The 22,617-nt window shown below is 39.9% G+C and overlaps 1 protein-coding gene across 2 annotated transcripts in view; it reads left to right on the top strand.

Moving 5' to 3' along the window:
• The window catches only part of LOC108895497 (membrane-associated phosphatidylinositol transfer protein 2), a 54,731-nt gene that overhangs the window by 12,475 nt on the left and 19,639 nt on the right, over nt 1–22,617 (top strand). Inside the window, exons 2-6 of one of the 2 annotated variants that reach the window (XM_018694344.2) lie at nt 141–178; nt 9,148–9,383; nt 18,363–18,577; nt 20,265–20,386; nt 20,847–21,080. In XM_018694344.2, coding sequence (XP_018549860.1) covers nt 9,306–9,383; nt 18,363–18,577; nt 20,265–20,386; nt 20,847–21,080 — 649 coding nt within the window. In that variant the 5' untranslated portion in view covers nt 141–178; nt 9,148–9,305. Of the gene's footprint in view, nt 1–140; nt 179–3,818; nt 3,977–9,147; nt 9,384–18,362; nt 18,578–20,264; nt 20,387–20,846; nt 21,081–22,617 lie in introns of those variants that run through there. The other variant, XM_018694345.2, reaches the window with a different exon arrangement.

Genomic DNA, 22,617 nt, shown 5'->3' with positions numbered 1-22,617 from the left:
CTTTCATAGAGCAGTGTGTTCAGTTATGCTCTGATTTCATGTTTTTTTTGTGCATGCAGCGTTAAAAAAAAAAAAAAAAAAAACATTAGCAGGACATCGGCTGCTCATTGAATCTCATCTCGGCTGTTTCTCATTCACAGGAAGACGTGTGGAAGCCATCACTGGAGATGGACTGCAGGTCAGTGACAGCAACTCATATCTGTAGTTCTGAAAAGCATTTAAAAACATCTTCTGTCAGCTGAACAGTGGTGGAAGAAGTATTCATATCCATTACTTAAGTAAGATTATCAATACGACATGCAAAAGTACTCCATGACAAATAAAAGTCAAAATCCTACTTCAGCAAAATATATGTCAAATGTGACTGTGACTGACATGTTAGTATGTATGACACACCCGAGCATTTTACTGCTGTAGGTACTTTAGGTGAAGCTAGTTTTACTAGCTAACCAATTTATATAGTTCAATAGTTTAATGCAAGTGGTTCCAACCGAGGGGTTGAGCCCCTCTAAAGGTTCGTCAATTAAATCTGAGTTGAGATTTATTCATTTATTTCACAAGCCTTTTGAGATCAACCATCTCATTTTCACTAGGGTCCTCAGACACCAAATCATGGAGATTAACAGACACTGAAGCAAAACAAACAAACAAACAAACAACCCAAAAAATAATAGCAATGGTGATTAAACCTGCTGTGCAGAACTTTTGTCTCCCCCCTCTGGCAGTGAGAGTAATTACAATCCATGTTTGTCCTCGCCACCGATCGTTTTGTGTTTTAACTGTAATCCTTCCTCTGAACTCAGAGGGGGTTTTTATTATCTGGAGCACCAGAAACTTTTTCTGCTGTAGGCTCAGCCATACTCCTAGTTGTGTGGCAAACGCTGTCTCCGTTGCTTCAGTTGCTCCTCTCTTCAGCTGTGGCAAACCAAACATTGCTGGTTGACGTAAAACACATTTCTATTGGTGTGCCAGTGCATAGCCTAGTAAATGAAGTAAATGTGGAGAAGAAACCATTTTTATGAGGAAACAAACAAATAACAAACCATGATGGCCTTTAAATATTCCTTACATTGTTAAGAATATAAACCAGTGTTCTCCAGCCTTTTTGGGTTATTATACTCTTACAAAAAATGTATGTGGCTCTTTGTCACATTACAGACATCTGTGAGTTGTTAATAGTTCCACCAAAGAATCATTTCCTCTCTTAACTTCTCTTTTTGTACTGGTGTGATGGGACAGTACATAACCACAGACAGAGGTGGAGAAATAAAAAACATAGGAGCAGATGGAGGAAAAGGGATTACAAGACACATTTACCATAATCCCCTTTGAACTTCTCACATGGTTTCACTTAAATAACTGAGTCTGAAGGAAGTCAAATTAGCCAATATTTGATTAAAAAAGAACAAAGATTGGAGGAAGGTCTAAAAATGATATTCCAAATTTTCCATCTTTCCTCAGCCCATGAATCATCTCAGATTTAACTCCATCAGATTTATTTTGTGATCCCTTCTGCAGGGTTTGCAACATCTAATGTCATATAGAATGTATCAGTCACAGGAGTCATGTTACTGCAGAACAAGTACTTTTACTTTGATATATTAAGTACATTTTGCAAGTTTGGCTTTGAATGCATTGCTTTTACTTGTAATTGTAATTGAGTATTTTACATTTTTTTATTGTTGTATTGATACAAAGTAAAAGATATGAGTATCACCAACACTGGAAAAAAAATAGTCAACTGAAGTATCTCAAAATCATGGTTAAGTACAACACTTGATCATATGTTTCTTTTCACCACTGCAGCTATGATTATTTTGAACCACTGTGACCACTTGGTTAATTATGAAACAGAAACTCAGCTGAAGTGAAATATAAATACCGTAATCATCTCAGTATTGACCTAAACACATTGTTCAGCAGCCGGTGTGACGTCCTGACAAATGCTGTCAGTAACATCACAGCAGCCGACGTAGAGTAGCCTGGAACCAGTTTGATGTGTGATATGTGCAGGATGAATAACAGGAGTGTCTGGTGAGGAAAGATGCGTTTGACAAGATCACAAATTAACAGCCATAACAGCAGCAGATCTTCATGTGTAGCAGGAATACGGTGTTTAGAGGGCAGGTTGATTCTGTTAGCGTGTGCTCTGCTGATGCTCAGATAAAAGTGTGTGTGTGTGTGTGTGCGTGTTTGCTGGGCGGAGTACCCATCAACAAGTCATTTCATTTGGAGGACGTACATCCCTGCAGCGCGCAGATAAAACTAGAGGCTGAGAGCGAGGAGAGCGACGTACCGCAGGGCCGCTGGCCCTGCTTCTGCTGCTGCTGCACAAATCTCGCAGCTCATTCTCATTCTGAGCCTCACTCCCCGTTCGTTGGTATGGCAGTAAATTTAATGTAGGTGTAGGTTTGCCTTTCGTGATCTCCTGTACTAAACGTCTTCAGGTTCATCCTCAGAGCCAAAAGGCCTCACTAACTCTCAATTCTCATGCCGTTTCAAATGTCCTTAAAGATGAAACAGCAGCTTGACAATCTGCTATAGAATAGGTCTGGCCAGCAGGTGAGGTATTTTTAACCTCAAATCCACTGAGATGTGTCAGCTGGATGTAATCAAAGAGACATTTATAAAGCGTAGACACGTGAGTCATAGTGTTTGTCCTATACTTGCAGCAGTCACTCAGTGCACATCAGGTCTCATTCAAAGAAAAAGCACCAGCGTGTTCCTTCTATGTATCGCCATTACGTTTGAGTCACAGAGCTGAACTTAGAAATAAATAGTGAGCGTTCTGTGAAGAACCCGAAAGGTTGTTTGACAGTGCACTCATTTGCTTTCTTGCAGAGAGGTAGATGCAAAGATCAATACCATATCTCATATCTCATATATGTTCATTCATTACGAGCTAGGAAGCAATTAGCTTAGCTTAGCATAAAGACTGGAGACAGAAGGAAGCAGCTATCCTGGCTCTGTCCAATGGTAAGCAAAGCAGTTTTAAAGCTCACTGGCAAAAAAACATGTAAAAATATATGGTCATGAAATTATGTCGATGATACAACAATGTTTTGAAGGAAACATAATGGATTATGTTTTCCATTAACATAATGACGATATTTTGTGAAGGAACATCTTCAGCAAGTTGCAAAAATGTTGACACTGAATGTATCTGTATCACTATCAGTCACCAAACAAATAGTATTTATAGTATAATAATGTCCATACAGGTTTTTGTTTGTACTTAGTCTTAACAGTCTTAGTCTATATAGTATATAAGTTGATTTTTTAATTTTTTTTGTTTTAAAAAATGGCTTTTAAAACTACGAAAAATGTAAGAGTCTTAAACACAACCAAATAGCCTACAGACACACTGCTTTGGAGATTTGGTTGTGTTTTACATATTTGAAGTGTGTTTGGTTGTGTTTCCAGAATTTGGTATTGTTTTCTCACTTGATGAGGTAAACAGTTACCACATCTGATTCTGGATCAGTGTTGGACAATGATTTACACTGAAATGAAAAGGCAATCAATCTGGTGGGCTGCACCACCGTCTCGCTGCATCACAACAAACCCCACCAATCAGGCTTCAGCCTCATGCATCTCCATGGTAACAGAGCTTCCTTGGTCCCCGGGAGGTGGAGACAGTGAGGGGAGGGGGGAAGAGGGAAAACAGAAGAGAGGCGGATGGGGGAAGAGGAGAGGAAGAGTAGGATGGAGAGAGAGAGAGAATCAATACCTTCTCTTATTTCACCGTGAGGGTTTAAAAAGAGAGGCTCCCTTCCTGATCGGAGTGGGGGTGGGTGGGTGGGGGGGCGTGTGATCGGCTGACCGCAGACGGCAGGAGAGAAGGAGCGGAGAGCAGGGATGGGGTGGAAGGATGCCTGGGCTGGGAGTCTCTGGGGGACCAGGATCTGCAACGGCCCCTGAGCCTGTGCTCAGTGGCTCAGTTGGGTATCTGCGGTTAGGTGGCTCCTTCTGTGAGGTAAACATCTGATTTCTTTCACTTGTACCTGCGCCTTCAGTCACAGAGCTGTTTCCTCCCTCTCAGCTGCACTGTCAGGAAAACACAGGTGAATTAAAATGATGGCAACATGGATGCCTGCCTGTTGGACTGTGGTACACACTAGTTCAGACTGATGTGGATGCAGAGGGGGGAGGAAGACACGGCTGGAGGATCTGCAGGTGCTGTGTAATTATCTGCATGGAAGCTATGAATGTGAAAGCATTGTGTGGTATTTATTCGTCAGGATTGGTGAGAGCACTTTGGTGATGAAATGTTCTGTTGCAGTGAGGCTTCTGTCTTGTGTGCAACACATGTTTAATGGTCATGTTGTGTGGCTGTGATGTGTTGCAGGTTCAGTGCATTTTTAAGGAGCGTGTACTGATGGGAGGAAGCTATTGAAAATCAGTCATTACAGGGGGTAATGCTTTGCACTGGGAAGATGTTAAATATCATTTGAATCTGATTTATCTTTTGCTATTATTATTTTATTTTATTTTATTTTTTTACTGTCAAGTAGCCTAAGTGTTGTTCAGCCACAGTTAATAATAATAAACTGCTGACAATCAGCTGTAACATGTTTAAATCTACACTGCCTTGTCGCTCTTCCAGCTAATTTGAATTTAAGTACGCAACAAGAGCACACAGCACAGTACCTGACACTTTCATGAAACCTGGAGAAACTGTGTGCAAGGCAGACATTATCTAATTCATTCGGCACAACCAGCATGTTTTCTCAGATGTGAACAATGCTGTGGTGTGTTTTAAATCCGTGTTTGTTGTGATTACCAAAGCAGAGGCAAATCTCGTCAGGGGATCTTGTTAGCGCAGCACGACTCTGTGTGTAACTCTTCAAACTGCTGAGGAATCACATCAGATTCATCCTGGTGCATCAAAGTGTGATGTAACAAACAGAGGATGCACTGGCTTCCTGCTCTTAAATTTGTCACATGCATATCAGATTAAAATGTGGACTATGTGTGATTCTCAGTACTTAACCTTGTGATTATGGTTCTATATTGCGTTCCGCCAATATGTTCCAAGGAATTTAAAAGAGCATTGATTTTCATGAATTAAACATGACTGTCACATGTTAAACAAGGATTAACAAAACCTCACACATCGGCAAAATCATTGAGAGGTGAACCTGTAAGAATAGAAAACTGAGCTTAAGTGGAGATTAACAGGCTGTTTTTTGCCTCAAACTACATAAATCACACGCTGTTATTTTTTCGTGCTAGCATTACTTTACCTCTTGCTAACATTACTTACTTTCCATATAAGCATGACCTTTTTCTGCTATTCTAACATGACTTTTTTTATTCTAATGTTATATTCATTCTAACGTTACCTTTTCATTACTTTCACATGTAATTTCTCACTAAACACAAGCGCTAATGTTGTGAATTCTTGATTAGCGTTGCTGCTACTAGCTGCTAATTCTCCCTGGAATTCCATGTGTGAAGTCGGCTAGCTAGAGATGACAAAAGTCGCTGTGTGTGGTAAGCTACATAAATTTTGTGCTTTATACGTATGTACTTTACTCTAATTTTATATAAAATATAACCTCTCCAGAACATCACTCAAAATAAATTACAGTGGTGCTGTGTAACTGCTGGATGTGTAAAAAAAACCCCAGCTTTTTGCTAAAAAGTTCACAATGTAAACTTGTGTTTACAGCATGTCTGCTGCCTCCAAGTGGCTAAAAAAAAACCTGACCTGACCTTAACTAGTGTTCTGTACACCTCTGTGGTTTTAATAGAATAAGTAACAATAACCTCTGCATCAGATTTTATTTTATTTTTTTTTTTAGAGCAGTAGAACAGTAGTAGCAGTAGAAGATTCTGCAAAGGGCAGAAAGGTGTGGAAATATCCAGCTCCAGAGGAAGGTTGTTGCAGCTTTTAAGATTCAAGCTGAAAACATTCATAGTCTGTCTCCATGCTCGGACAATGCACACGGGGTGTGAGTTTAATTTGAATGGGTGGATGGTGTGCTGGGGTGTGTTTTTCAGGGCGTTGGCTGAGCAGAAAGTCAGCCCCCGGGAACAAGCTGCTGGCAGGCTGCTGTGTTTAATGACAGCTGCTATCCCTGAGTGGTGCCTCAGTGGCAAATTTGGTGCAATTTAGCTGTAGGCTTTCTCATTCTGCCATCACACAGCACTTTGATAGAGGGCAGCTGGCAGCCTGTCACCCTCTTAGTGGTGCAGATGAGACATTTACTTTCTCTGTGGTGGCAGAGCAGACACTGAAGGTGATTTTCGGCTGAGAGTTCAGTCAGGAAGCTTTCAAATTTAACAGAGAAACTATGGGTTGGTTGAAATTTTCCAGCAGCTGCATAAAGACAATCTTCTGTTCTGGTGACTGTGAAAATGTTTCCAAAACATCACTTTTCTTCACATTTCTATAGAAACCAATCCTCCTTTATGATTTGCTCCATGTTTTAATCCTAATGCCACAATGTGAGGTGCAAACTTCATCAGTTAAATGGATTAGAGAGGATGGAGGTACGCAAGGGGAAAACAGAGAGCTAATTTCCTACGTGCTGTGGTTTGGTAGCTGTGTGGGAAATAGGCCAGAAGCCCAAGGGATCTTTGTTTAGGGTTGAACCCAGCAGTGGACATTCCCAAAGTAATTAGAGGGAATAGCCATATTTCAGGCCCTGAGAGAGAGAGAGAGAGAGAGAGAAACAGATATTGAAGGATGCTGAGATGCTGAAGAGCATCACATCACATCTTGATAAAGTACTGAAAAAATTTAATGGAAGTATGTGGTTGTCTGCCAAGTCAGAGCCCAGAATTTTAATGCTCTGGTTTCAGAGCTAAGTGCTCAGCTTATTAGTAAGTAAGTACTGAGATAAAACCTGTGGTTTACTGTACGTTTCCATCAGACTTACAAGAAAATAATGATGAAATACACATGCATGCATATTGTACAAAATGACAAGCTTACTTTGTGTACAAAGTGGAAAAATTACAGTATCATTATCATCATCATTTATGGCCATCATCATCTTTGATAGTTGATATGACAAATTTAGGCAGATAGAGATACAGAGCAGCAATATCATTCATTTGGAGTGCTGAGCAAAACGTCCGTCTCTTCTGAGCTTTTTTTTACTCAAAGCGTTTGCCAGCTGTGTCTGGAAATGACACTGAATTTGAACCAGAACAGTAAAGTTGCAGGCTGGGAAGCCAAAAATGCTCCCTAGAGCTGCAGACGTTCATCACTACCAGCAACACCCTCACGCACAGTCAAGTGATCCATCGTTAATATAAAAAAATTGCATCTCTCAGTATCGTTGTATCTCTTGAGTGAAGCCAACCCTTTTTTGAATGGCTGTCAATTTTGTTAAAGCCAGTAGCTAACAGCCATCAGTTAAGACATGTCTTAACTGGCTTTAGCTTTTTGCCATGATAGTTGCCACTTTAGATTAGTTTGATCTATAAAATTCCAGAAAACAAAGAAAAATCTCCACAACAACAGTCCAAAATGTCGATAGTCTAAGATAGTCTTTTTACACTGACATAAAACTGAGAAATGCTTAAAAAATGACTTAGATGATGAATTGATTATCTAAATAGTTGCCAGTTGATTTTCTGTCAAACAACTATTCAACGCATGGACTAATCATTGCATTCTCACTGTATACTAATCATCCTCTTTAGTTTCCTCAGTGAATGCAGGCTGCTGTTTTTGATGTGCTGACTCATCGCTGACTTTGCTGATGGAGGCAAATAAAAAAAAACCACATCTGCATGCATGACTCCGTCTATCTGTCTACGTGTCAGCTTTCATCTGTCTCTGTCTCACTTTTTGCTTCATGGGGATTACTGTGTCTCTATTTCTGGCAGTTCTTCTGTAGGTTAGGGACTTCATATTCACAGGATTCAGTGAGAAGACGCCGCTACATTTCTCTCTGCTGTAATGGTGACAGAGCATCTCTGTCAGCTCCAACCAGTCTGACCGTTCTCCTCTGACCTCTCTCATTAACAAGTGTTTCCATCCACAGAGCTGCTGCTCACTTGTTCTCCATGACTGTATTTACGAATTTGGAATATAGAAGTCAGAATATAATATTGTTGTGTTGAGATATGGGTGTAATAAACACAGCTGTGGTGAGGAACTTTTTAATGGATGATGTTTCGAACCTAATGAAACCACATGTTGTGCTTTCAGCTTTCAGGTTGTCTCCACTGCCATACTGTACAACCTGACCTCTACGGCTCATCTGCTACAGCAGCTTGACCAAACATGCATAACCTAATCATGCACAGATGGACAGACTGTGGGACACAACCACACACCCACACACACACCCACACACACACACACACACACACCACTTTTCATGTGACATCTCAGCTCCCCCTCTCCCACTCTTCTCTCATGTTAAGACAGCATCAGATTTACAGTCTTAATCTGCGTAAGATTAAGTAGCCATTGTCATGTGACCCTCCCGTGCTCATCCCTGTCTGCTTGTTAGTGTGTGACTCTTGTTTCGCCAGCAGCACATACACAAACGGCACAGCAGCCTCACAAACATCACGCTCCATCACTGCTGTTTGGATAGATGCACGTAGATGTCGGCAGAGAAGATGGCTGTGTTGATTGTTTTTTAAGGGGGTGGATGAGTCGTTACCTTTAAGACTGTTTTCTTTATGGACCCTGAGGGAGAGCAGAGGAACCCACAGAGCAGAGGGGCCAGAGCCTCTCATGAGTAAAAATACCACACCCCTGCAGAAGTCCTGCAGAATGGTGTCTGTGTATGTGTATTAAAAGTCTCAGTACTATTCTTGAGCACAGAACTTGAATAAATTTACTTTCCACCACAGGAGAGGAGCTTTGTTGGATTTAAAAGCTACACTGACCACAACTTGGCTGAGTCCTCAGTGTATGTAGACAGAGTTGGGATTTAGGTTGCTGGGGGATTTCAGGGATGTTGCTAGGTCAGTGGATTACCTTGTAATAGATCTGTAGGAGGGCTGGCTGGAGGACACACACAGGATGTGTTGGATTGTGTGGGGGATTTAATCCTTGAGACAAACATGATAACTCCTCCTCTGGTTTGTAAGTAATGCTAGAAGCTAAAATCTACATATTCTTATACGTTTCCCCCGTTTAAAAAATTGTTTTCTTCTCTCTCTCTCTCTCAGGTGTGAATAATGGTGACTCCCGTGCTTGCTGTTTGAAAATGCTGCTTGGATAGCGGAGCGACCAAGAGGAGCGTCTACCCTCTTACACTCCGTCCCCTCTGGACACACACGCGCACACACACACACACACACAGAGTCGGCCCAGTTCAAGCACAACCATGCTGATCAAGGAGTATCGAATCCCCATGCCGATGAGCGTGGAGGAGTACCGCATCGCTCAGCTCTACATGATCCAGGTGAGTGTTTTTTTTTTGTTTTTTTTTCCATCTTTAGTCTCAACTTCACCATTGCATTTCTGTTATTTCTCCTATGGTTCCACTCAGACACGCCAATGGTACAGCCAGACTAGGCAACAATTAAGAAACAAGTTGGAATAAAGCAAATACCAGATGTATGTGCATCCTTAAAGCCTAAAGCTGGAAAGAAAATGTTGTGGTATCAATGCAGCACAATCCTCTAACATCAGCTGATTTTACCAAAAATACCAAAACACCAAATTGGACTACCTGGATGCAAAAAGGAATTTACCTCCTTTGTCACTTAATAGATTGGTTATTAAGTGTACTTTTAAAAAAATGCACAGATAAAAAGCTGCTGTAAATGAAGCTTTAAATGTGGAGGAACTTGTAGAACAACTTTCCCAATATGTAGAATTACTGTCCAGCTACCGAATTCATAATACAAACCTTCACTTTTTTTTTTTTCCACAATTTATTCCAAACCAAAACAGTGGTTTATTTTGAAAGAGGGAGGTCTGAATTGGATTATCATTTGAAAATAGTTAACCTACATATTTATTATTTAGTAGCAGTATGTACTTGTTAATAATGCTGTGTTTACTATGTTGTCATTCATTATCTGTTTATAAACCAACTCCAATTATGAGTGTCCACAGGAGGAGTTACAGTTGTTACAAATACATTAATAAATACATAATAGTATTCTCTTACAACTACTTAATAGTGTGTTATAGACCATATTTTAAATGTTTATTGTGCTGCTAATAAATGATAATAGAGGGACTTGTTGAGAAATGGATGTAAATGATATAAAACAGACTTACCTGAAAACTGAATAAAATCAAATGCCTCCACTGATGACTGATGAAAAAGTAGTGGTGTTGAGTTTAAGTCCAGGAAAAGTGATATTAAGACTTGACTGACTTGACTTAGATGTTTTTACTGTGACCCAAAGTTATTTATTTGAGATGTTTGCCAATAGTTAACCAAGGTATTTCTCAATGTTTCATAAAGATATATGAAGGGGCCAAAAAGTCACACACACACACACACACAACACTTGTTAGGACACATTCATGGTTGCTTTTCACCTGGCAATAAGAAAAACAAAGAATCTTAAGTTTGATGCTTCAACCTTAACGCTCTTTCAAACTCGTCACAGCTAAATCTCTTACCATGCTACCATTCTCACCGTTAAGTGTTCAGTAAATGTAGTTTTTTTTTAACTGGAGGAAAGCCCTTCTCTTTCCCATAACAGAGGGAGAAATTAGTTTACACTGGTTGTTAATGAAGTACAAGGAAGCTGGACTGTTTGTTCTGAGACAGGTGATGATCCAGGTCGTGCGCTAACATGAGTCAGGAGTTGAGGTTTGTGTGTGAAGGTGAGGGAGGTCAGGAGTTTAAGGTGTCATTGTGTCATACTGTACTGAAACAGGAGCGGTGAGGAACATGGTTAGAGGGTCAGGGGGGCAGTGTTGTTCTGCAGACCAGATGGTGCTCCATATGCCTGTGGATTCTGTTTCATTTTATAATTTTGTACATATGCACACATGTACACACGCTGAAAGCTACACTGAAAAATAACAATTTAAAATTTATAACAAATTATTACAATCACTGATTATTATAAGAGGCAACACTGAGAGTAGAGCTGAGTTTGTTATTATGTATATAGAGTCTATATGTGTCCAGTGTTTTGAATCTATGTGTACTGAGACTAGATAAGCAGAGAAAAGATTTCTGGCACAATGTCACTTATTTTTAAGGTTCATGAAGGAACAGCAAGACTTGACAATAACTGTTTTATAGAGAGACCAACTTCTCATTTAGTGACTTTTCCTAGTTAGTGATGTTTTATGATTTATCTTGGCTTTTACGTTTTATAAATCCTTTGTTAAGTGTTTTTATAGTATGTCATACTTAATAACCACCTTGAGGGAAAAGACCTCCTCCATACAAGCTTGTGTACCCTCCCTTCTCCTGTTTATGGACTAGATACAGTGTCACCCATGTCCATTATGGAGCCAGTTTGTGAAAGAGATTGGCCTTAAGCCACATGATCATACACCCAGCCAATCCACGAACCGTTTATTTTTAAAACCTTTTTGTTGTTGCTGTTGCATGATGAGCCGGATCAAATGAGAAAGTCAGCTAAGCTAAGCGTGGAACAAAAAGGCTTGCTTTTCAGAACAGCAGCAGTTTTAAAGCTAGATAAAAAATGCCAGCCTCTAACCTCACCTGCCAACCTCTAAATCTCTAACTTGTAACCCCCACTGCTGAAACTAAACCTACTCCCTTGAGCTTTGATAATGAATAATATTACATGCGTAAGCATGCATACATCCACTGCTGGACCCCTCCTCCTGTTCAGCGTCACAGCTGAGAGCCAGGTTGCCATGATAACCAGTGACATCAGCTGCAGCATGGCTGTTGCTACCATTGTATGCTTGTGATATGGGCAAGAGAGAGAGAGACTGAAAGAAAGAGAGAGAGGGAGGACAGACTTAATGGTGCAGTCGGCATTACCATGATAACATTAAGTCTCGCTCTCAGTAGAACAGTAAACAGTTTATGTTATATGCATAACTCATACTCTGTACAGGAGGTGGGCACAATTACATGAACCTTACAATATGTCGTAACATATTCCAGTGTTTGAGCACCTTTCTCTCTCCATCATGGGAAAGAAAAGGGCTTCCCCCCCCAGTTAGAAGACTACATATTATGGAATAGTGAAATGTGAGAATGGAGCACCAAATGTGGATTAATCTGCTGCTGAAAATAGTCCCCAACAAATGCACTATTTCCTTCCTGTTTGAGTAACGTTTGTTAAACACTACGGTGGCCAGTAGTTTAGAGAGTTACTTTTTCTGGTGTATTTTTCCTGCAGCATTTGATGAATTGGACCAAATATGCCGTGGACTTGAAGAAATGACCAAAAATAAGATTTTAAATTTGAAACTTGTGATTGCCTGTCTCTTTGGGAGGTAGTGTATGTAATGCATAATATAACTTTGCAAAGGTAGCATTTATTGATTTACATTGCACTGAGTATACCTGTGTTCCTGTTATTGTGTTTATACATTTGTTATCTGTTTTACATTTCCAAAAACAGCTTGTCCTCTAATCATATTTACTAATTGTAGCTAAGGTTACTGTATGGGGGTGTTATTGTAGCAATATTATTTACAAATGTGTGTGGAGAGTTGTGAAACTGTATCTCAGTCAGATTGTTAGCGGTGTGTGCAACAACCTGTAAATGTATAGCCTGATTTGTGTGTGTTTACACAGTGTGAGGCAAATCTGTGAGCCTAAGAAAACCAGACTGAGCTCCAGACAGATCCCCACACACATTTGAATGTTAGGAGTGTAGCAAAAGTCTCATGCAAAAAAAAGAAAAAGAAAAAGAAACAGCCAATGGAGAGGTTCAGTCAGGGTGAGGTGAAAGATTATTGTTTTTCTAAGTTCTACAAGTTTTTCCAGATTATTGTGTTTCCAGCTCTTGAAGCTAAAGACTTAGTTTTCACTCATAATAAAAGGGCATCTGCATTCAGTTCTTCATTTTGCAGGTATTTTGTCAGAAGTAAAGCACCGGACAAATTAAGATTTGCCTGATGGTGGCGCTAGATTAAAGTTAGAAGATAACCAATATTATTAAATTTATCCTGAGGGGGACATTGATGTCTGCAGAAGATTTCATGATTTTAATCCATCCAGTAGTTGAGATAATTCAGTCAAAACCTATTGGTGGTGGCAGAGGGAAAGTCAAAGGATCATCAAAGTCATTAGGAGCTATTTTCTAGTAAAAAGTAAACAGTAACTCTCTTAATGATCCATTAAGTGAAAAGTTTTCTGTTTTGGTGCTTCTTGCTTTTTTACACTTTTCCTTTTATAATCTTGTCTATAATCTTGTCGAATGTGAGTTGCTTTGTTATTTATTTTAAGCAGTGATCTGACAGTTTGAAACATGAGTGTTGTCTGTTGCCAGTTTCAAACTGAAAGCAACCGCAGAAGTTGAAAAATGGCAGGACGGCTAATGGACTGGGTGTATGAAACCTCTGAGCAGCTGTTGATAACGTTTGATGCATGAGGTCCTACTGTTGCTTTGGTAGGACTGTGTGTGGACCTGAGGTGAGGAGTTGTGCACTCCTGGTTTCTGCTAACCTTGTGGTGTCACATAAATTATTCAGGGACGGCTAAGCCCGGCAGAAACGAGACCCTCAGCAAAGCCAGAGCCATTATAATTCCACAGACGTAGTCCTCTGAGCGTCTGCTCAACCTAGTGGCACTTCTCAAATTGGACATGGGCCCTGTTTTCTTTTACTATTTTTCCTCATCTTTCTTTCCCTGCCAACTATTGACACCCTCCTCTCTCTTTCTGCACATTGGCTGAGGCTCTTTAAAACATGTCTTTACACTTTTCTTTACCCTAATTTCATTAGTTTTCCTCCTGTGTATATTTGGTGGTCAGCCAATTTTGTTCACCCGTCACATTAAAAATCTATTTCCTGTGAAGTTATCTGGAAATAACTATGTATTATGGTTCTAATTACACAAACTCCAAATAAATATCAATTCATTATTCATTTATTACTGAAAACTTTATATATGTTGAATAACGATCGCCCGAAGCTGAAGTGATTTGTCGACTGTTTAATTAGTTGATCAACAGATTTCAAACTATTTTTATGATCGATTTATGATTTTAGTCATTTGTTGAGCAAAGGCCAAATATTCTCTGACTCCAGCCTGTGAAATGAAAGGATTTTCTAATTTTCTGTCATGGACCATTGTAAACTAAATATCTTTGGGCATTAGGGCCTTTGGATGAACAATTGTTAGTTCAGGATGAATATCTTTGGTTATCCTTTGACTTTTCATATAAGCCATTATCAGGTCACAGTTTAGTTTAGGATCAAATACCTGCAAAACAGATGATAGGCCCATCATCCTCAGCTGGATTTTTTGTTTACTGTTAATTATTAAATAGCTATCTATCCTTCTCTTCATACGGAACGTGCAGCCCCAACAGAAATTAGTGCACTGCAGTTAATGAAGGACAAAGCCATAAACCTTCTTGAGTGAAATGAGGTGCGCCACAGTTCATGCAAAGTTAACATGATGCTACGTAATCAATTTTAATGGCTATTTTAAATATGTACATGGATGAAGAACTGCAATAATGCAAAGCAGTGAAAGCAGCAGTGGGGAAATTGAAGGTTACATTACAGTGAGGTGGATGTACTAACACTGCTGACTGCAGGACTGGTCGTCTGAACAGTTCCATATTTAGCCTCAGATTTTCAGTCTTGGTTTTCTTTAAAAGTTTGACGTATAGAACAAGAGAATAACTTTAAAGGATAACGTGTTTTTAAACCTGGGCCTTATTTTCCCATGTTTTGGTTTTGTTTTGTTTCTATGATTGATAGGAACAATGCTGCAGTGTCATCTAATGGGGAATTGTCCATCTTAAAGTCTGTCCACTTAAGTGCTTGTTTTTGCTACTAACAGGCTCACATTGTTATTATATGTATCTGACAACATTATAGATAGGATTCCTACAGAGATAGACCCTTTTGTTTAACCAGAAACATCAGCCTCCACTGACAAAAACAGTAAGAACACTGTGCATTTACACTGCAAAACAAGGGTCAAAAATACTGGAGTTATCCTTTAACTTTGTACACAACAAAGATGTCTAAAGAGTAAGAGACTTAACATCTTAGAATCACCTCTGTTGTTTTCATAAAGATCCATAAACTCCCTCGAAGTGCCCGAGGTAGCACTGTGTAGTCGACACTTTAGCTCTTTGCTCTGGGCTCTGAGATGCGTGCTATTAATCCACATCGTCGGTGTTGTCTCTCGTGTGCTGCAGCAGAAGGGATGCAGACACGGGGAGGGTAATTTAAGGCCCTTAGCTCCTCACCTAAATTATATTACCTGCTAGATTACAGCAATTTTCCAGCTGTTTGCCTCCTCTGACCTTCATTACAGATATCACCTCCCTGAAGTCTTGAGGAGAGAGAGCTCCGTGTTCAATCTGAGCTCTCGTTCTTGACCCCGAGCACCCCACTCTTGCCGCTAATAATGATCATGATGATTTGTATTCACGCAGTGCTATATCTTGACCCACAGCACACTACAATGGAAGGAATAAAAAAGCTTTTCAATCATCAGTTTGAAACTAGAATATTGTGTCTACAGTGTGGTCATTTGACAGTATTCACATCACTCAGCAACAAGATTAGTGACCTGTGCTAACAATTTTAAGATTTTATCAATTTATTTAAATTGCAGACCACTGGATAATTTATATTTTGAGCACCAGTGTTTGTTATGAGTGTGAGTTTGGGCCAACCAGGGACTGAAACATACAACAGACACACATTCTAACTAATTATTGGCACCTGAAATGACCTGCTCCATCATCATCATCACCATGTGTGTATTTGTACTGAGGCTGTTCCTATAATATATAATTATAGGATAATAATTATGTATCCCTATAATAATTACCAGCCAATCTCAAAGCTTTCGTTTTGGCCCAAGATTCCTGAAAAAGTAATTTTGTCTCAGCTCATCTCCGTCTTGGACAAATTCAGCACTGTACAAATTTCAGTCAGATTTTAGGAAGCACCTGAATGAAACTGACAAGATTTGAAAAGATTTGTTCTTGACTTTAGACTAATCTCTAGACTCCTATTATTACATTTCTGAAATATGATCAGTGACGAATTATAGCCCTCATGTTGAAACAGACTTTACAAATCAGACCACTTCACCGTCCCGAATAAACTTAAAAGATCATTGATGGGGAAATAATGGCTTGAAGGTAAATAAGCAGAATGATAAAGTTATTTTATAATTAAACTAATGAATGAGCCTTTAGTTTTACATTTTGTTCAAAAATACTGAGTGAAAAACACCTAAATAAACAATGCTCATCTTCTTTTATATAGAATCTCCTCATCATTTCAACTGCATCTAACTCTAGAAAACATATTCTTTGGGTTTATAGGCTGAAAATGGCATATGCATTTTTGTACATCCACACTGTTTATACAAAATTGTATAAATGTTTAGAAAAACTGGAGTCAGTCAACTCTGCAAGAAATCTCCGATATCTGATTGATCTGACTGAAAATTCAACTCATTCCTGTGCTGTTAAGGATTTGGAGGCCATAGTTTATGCTTTTCTTTCCTCTTGTCTCAACTATTTCAATTTTCTCTATGTAGGAATCAGTGAGTCAGCATTAGGTCACTTACAGTTGGTTTGAAATGCAGCACTGAGTCTCCTCACTGGTGCCAAGATGAGAGCCCATGTCTCCTCTGCACTGGCCTGCCTTCACTGGCTGCCATTTTGTTTTAAAGCATTTGCACAGACTGAGCTCATCATCCCCTATTCCCCCCTCCAGATCCCTCACACCTGCTTACTGAGTGTGCTTCCCTGATAGCCGAATGGTTAGGGTGCGTATCACATGGACCTCAGTGCTCTGAGGAGCATGTCCCCGTTTTGACTCCCGATCTGTCTGGATCCTTTGCTGCATGTCACTCCCCCACTCTCTCTCCTCTCACTGTCCTATCAAATAAATTCAAAAAAGCCCTAAAAGAAACTATTGAAACTATAGCCCCAAACTATTGAACAACTATTGATCAGATTGTTGCTTTGCTTTGGCCTCAGAAGCACTGCTTTATGTGTGTTTTGGTCTGTATTGTATTTTAAAATGAGAAAAAAATACAGTATATACCTGTACATCTTAACCATCTTAACCATCATTTCTGTGCCCTATGGTAACATAATACTCCTGTATTCAGGCTAATTGTCCTAGACATCTTGGTCCAGAGTACATTTTCCTCTTTGAACATCCCTTAGATCTCCCGGCAAGTAGTCCATCAGAGGCTGCCATATATCCATAAAGTCATTGTCATTTCCTTTATAACCTGGCACTGAGCCTCTCCATTAGAAAAACCTGAAAAATGTCTTTATACCATTGTGTTACAGTAGTGGTTTTTCATGAATCGATCTTATTCTATAGCTCAGAATTCCTTTCATTCATAATTTGATCTTTAAGAGGCAACCAACAATAACCTTTTTATCTTGGCTACATTATTTTCTGGCCTGTGCACAATAATGAGGGTGTCTGAGAATAGGTTAATAGCCACCATGAAGACATGACTAATTTCACTGATGGATTCATACATTTTATCAGCCATATGAAAACCCCATGTTCTTCTGTACAGCTGAATGCTACAGACGGCTACAGTCTAAACACAGAGCCTCACAGAGGAGATGTAGTGTGTTTATAAACTGATGCTGTAATCCCAAACTAACTCTGTGCTGCAATAGGCTTAATGCGCAGCTCAGTCTTACAGGATCTGTGCGGTCTAAACCATCTGCTGCCTTTTATTACAGGATGTCACATACTCGGAAAGAAATGGAAATCTTTGATTTTACCTCCTCTGTGTGACGACTGCTTCACCTTAACCAAAGAGTAAAACACTCACCAGAGTTTGGATTATTTAAGGAGAGCAGGGAAAAATGAGAGGAGCGAGCGAGCTGTGGAGGAATTAGGAGGATTTGAAAAGAAGATGAGTATAAATAAAAGGTGGGATGTGACTAAAAGAATTCTCTTTTTCCTTGTGGAAGCTTTTTTTGCTCCCAGCTCATCACTTTACCTCTGCTGCATCATCCATCCAGCTCTGTGATGGAAGTGGACTTCACAACATTCACCAGAATGAGAGACAGTAGTGCTGTGTTAGGGAAGTAGTTGGAGGATGTGTGTCAGGGGTCCAGAGCTGAGTCTGGATGAGGTTGGGTGAACACGCTGCTTACATTTGCTGTTTTTGCACTAAAATACCTCTAAACCACCAACTATAACAATGTGACAGGGGAAAAGAATGATGATACATTCATGTAGGTCAGCTGTTGCCAGTAACATTCATACTGATTCCTGTTATCTCTCTGCTGCCTTGCAGAAAAAAAGCCGAGAAGAGAGCTGCGGTGAGGGCAGCGGGGTGGAGATCCTGGAGAACAAGCCTTACGAGGACGGCCCTGGAGGTTCGGGTCAGTACACACACAAGGTCTATCACATCGGGAAACACATCCCGTCCTGGTTCTGTGCCATTCTGCCTCAAGCTGCCCTTCGAGTGGAGGAGGAGTCCTGGAACGCCTACCCCTACACACGAACCCGGTGAGACAACCACACAAAAACCGTGAAAATCAAACTGCTGCTGGACACACAATTGAAGTCAGAAGTTTACATAGACTGTCGCAAAATCTGACCACAAATTTGACTTTATTATGCTTAAGCCATTTTGCCACAACTTTGAAGTATTCTTGGGATTCTTGTTGCTTCCAAAGTAGCCACATAGCCTTTCTTCATCATGATACCATTTATTTGTGACCATACTGCAGGATCGTTATGCTCACTTAAACACTGCTTTAAGTTGCCACTTCAGAAACTTCTGTAGTTTCATTCTTCTGAGTTTGAAAAATTGCAACCCTGGTCTGAGACTCACACTGTACATGTTTAAGAGGAAAATGACTTAGCACACAGATATTAAAAATGATGACAGGCCATTTAGAAAGCACGGTTTTGAAAAATTGCTTAGACTTTAAGAAGACAGACATTAAGATCATCCCTGTGGCCCTAGGGAAAACATTTGCTCCATGTTAACACTAAAGCATACATTACATTAAGTGGTTTTTAGGCAGCTGGCATTATCTAAAGTGGAAAAACTGATCTTTTAGTTATAAATGTTGTCAATGGTTTTCATTTTGCGGCTCACAGATTCATAAATGTGACGAATGAAATAGCACTTGCTTGATATTGCTGAGGGAGACATTTTTTACTTGGAACAATTTCAGCAGAATAATCACATATTCATTCATTGCACTGTTGCCAACTTTGTGGCAGATTTCACAACTTTTTATATCCTATCCTTGACTAAATATCTCTAAACCAACCAGTCCAGCTACTTTCTCAGACCAGCAAGATTTTATGTTCTTGGCACCAAGTTAGGACAGTTGATGCTTGATGCGCTCAGAGTAGATTTGCAGAACTTCACATAAGCTTTGTAGCTTGTGTGTGTGTGTGTGGTGTGTGTGTGGTCTTTGTTTTACGGTCATGCTAATATTTCTGTTCCGAAGCACAGCAACACTTTGTACTCACTGCTAACAGAATGCTAATATTATCATGACGACAACGCTATGATGACTATGTCAGTCAAGTATAATGCAGGTACTTGGTCATAAACCAAGTTAAATGTTGTCTTGATGACGGGATCACCAAAGTTATGACGGTTCATCCTGTGGGGATCATGAATGTCTAAATCATATCCATCCATCCCGTCATTTTCAAGACGCTTAATCCTCAATCAGAAATGTCAACTGACCTGACCACCTAGATAAAGAGTCAGGGAATCACCAAAGTCATTAGAATGAATCATCAGGGGAACTGTGAATGTCTGCTCCAATCCACCTGCTGATGGGGCTGGATGAAAAGTCCAGGGGATCATCGAAGTAAATGTTTCAGATTAAATCGATCCAAACGTTGTTGAAATATTTCAGTTTGACAGACCATCTGTGCCAATGAAAGAGCCAAGCAGCTAGTGTGGCTAAAACTATCAATAAAACCTACTTTTATTGTTGTGAAAATAGCTTCCCTGTCAGTTTCATTGTATCAGAAATGGGAACCACGTTTAGATGCTGTGATTTCAGTGAAGGATGTAGAGGTTTTTGTCTGGCGTTTGAGAGGCCAAATCTTGGTATATTTCTATTTTGGCCACAAATCTCCAAACTGATGGTGAATGGAACTGGATGGAGATGCTTTCACTATTTCACCTTCTAAATAACTGTTTCTTTTTTTTTCTTCTCAGGTATACCTGTCCCTTTGTAGAGAAATTCTCTATAGACATTGAGACATATTATAAACCAGATACTGGAAATCAAGTGGATGTCTTCAATATGTCCTCTGCTGAAAAGAGGCAGAGGACTGTAGGTAAGGAGATCATCATGCGCACAATAACACACTCTCCACTACCATCAACAACACTTTCAAACTTGAATTGTGTCTCATGGATCTTCTGGTCGGTCGTCATCTCTTCATAAGCAGGATCAGACATCAAATGTCCACAGTGTTATTTGCGGTGAAAACACAGACAGTGTGATGCAGAGAGAAGCAGACTGTGGAGTGTAAGAGCTTGTTGAGCCTCTGAATACTAAAATTCACTGGGGTGCAGCGAAATGTGCAGTCCAGACACTTTCCCTGCAGGGAGTGATTACATAAAAGAAGCACACACACACACACACACACACACACACACACACACAGACACACACACCTCTGGAGGCAGGTGTTCAGTGAGGATGTCGTGACATCTGTCCTGCTCTTACCTGCTGCTCAGATCTGCGTCAGTTTTGCATTTGTGTGATTCCTGATTCTTCTGTGCCCCCTGTAGACCCCATAGACATCGTAAAGGACTATATCGCTCCTCATGAGTACCTGGTGGAAGAAGACCCAAAGCTGTATCAGTCTGTTAAGACTAAACGGGGTCCACTGTCAGAGGACTGGATCGAGGAGATCAACCAGAATCCTGGTCAGAACCCTGTCATGTGTGCCTACAAGCTCTGCAAAGTGGAGTTCAGATACTGGGGCATGCAATCCAAGATCGAACGCTTCATACATGACGTGGGTAGGTATGGCAGATTGTGTGTGTGAGTGTGCGTCCTTAAGAGTGTTTGCACTTTATGACAAAAGACACCTTTAAGGCTGCATGTTGAAGAAAAAAAACAACATAAAAACATTCAAAAATAAATTATCGGAACAGAAACCTAAATTAAAACGTTAGGAACAGACAAGTCCAGACTAACCCTGGAGAAATCTGGGAATAATATCCTGAAAAAGTAAAAGTTAATGGTGAAAATGTGGGAATAGACTGGAAGGTTCTGGAATAGTCCTGAAGAGTAAGGGTGCTGATAACTTGAGAATTACTCAAAAACATCAGAGGATAATCCTGAAAATTTGAGAATATTCGTAAAGTCTAGAATAATCCTGAAAAAACTGTATTAACCCTAAACAGTCTTTGACCTTAAAAATTAAAAGTCATGGATAAAACTGAGAAAGCTGGGAATAGCCTTGAGAAGTCGGTAATAATCCTACAAATTGATGAATACCCCTTATAAACCTAGAAAATGTGGGGGTAATTCTGAAAAGTCTCGACCAATGCTGAAAACAGTCGTATATAACTTAGAAAGGTAAGGCAAAAAGAACCTTTTTAAGTCTGGAATAACCAAGAAAAGTCAAAAAGTAATCCTAAGCATCATGAGTAATCTGAAAAAATGGGTATACACAAAGCTGAACAATCAGCAATTGAAATTAAAAGTCGGTGATAACCTTGGAAAATTGGGAATAAAGATATGAAAGTCAGCCATGAAAATGAAAAGTCAGGAAAAAAATCAGGCAGGTATAACTGAGAAAAACTGTGAATAACCCTGCAAAGTCAGAGATATTCAGGACTTTTCAGGGTTAAATATGTTTGTGCCTGCATGTGTGGAATTGTGTGTTAATATATCAAACAGTGAGTAACTAACAGGACTTATCTCTGTAATGATTAACCACTGATTAATGAAAACCCTCTGGTATTGAGCAGAAACAGACAGCGGAGAGATAGTGGAAAAGAAATGATCGAGGTGAGTGTGAGAAGAAGTTAGAGGAAAGGTAAAGCAAATAAATAAACTACTAAAAGCAGCTGGCAGAGGAAGTGTAGAAAATGTTAGAGAGGCAGGAGCAGAGAGAAGTATCTGCTTCCCTCAGATAACAGAGCAGACTGGATTAATTTCCTGCCAGTGTTGGGCTGTTTCTGTTTCACTGCTGTGATCTAAGACTGTTTATGCACTCTCCCAGGCCTCAGCTCACTCCCTCACACCATTTACTTCCAGGCTAATGAAGCGGCAGCTGCTTTGTCTTCATGGCATTTTCACTCTGTGGTCTAATCAACAGATCTCCAACTACAAAATGTGTTTGTTTTTTTTTTCTACCTGACACTCTCATTGCATCCACTGCCACTTTATCCTTCAGCCAAACTTTTCCTTTGTTTTTATGCTAATGTCATGGGCTTTTTACTCATTATGATATTTCACCACACCTCATCTGCATCAGGCCTGATTCATGGATAATATCACATATCAGTTTTAACACGTCTATATTGTGCTGAAAGGGTTTTTGGGTTA

This window comes from Lates calcarifer, linkage group LG9 (assembly GCF_001640805.2).
Source record: "Lates calcarifer isolate ASB-BC8 linkage group LG9, TLL_Latcal_v3, whole genome shotgun sequence".
In the NCBI taxonomy this organism is placed as follows: domain Eukaryota; kingdom Metazoa; phylum Chordata; class Actinopteri; family Centropomidae; genus Lates; species Lates calcarifer.
This window is presented reverse-complemented; position numbering and strand designations above follow the sequence as displayed.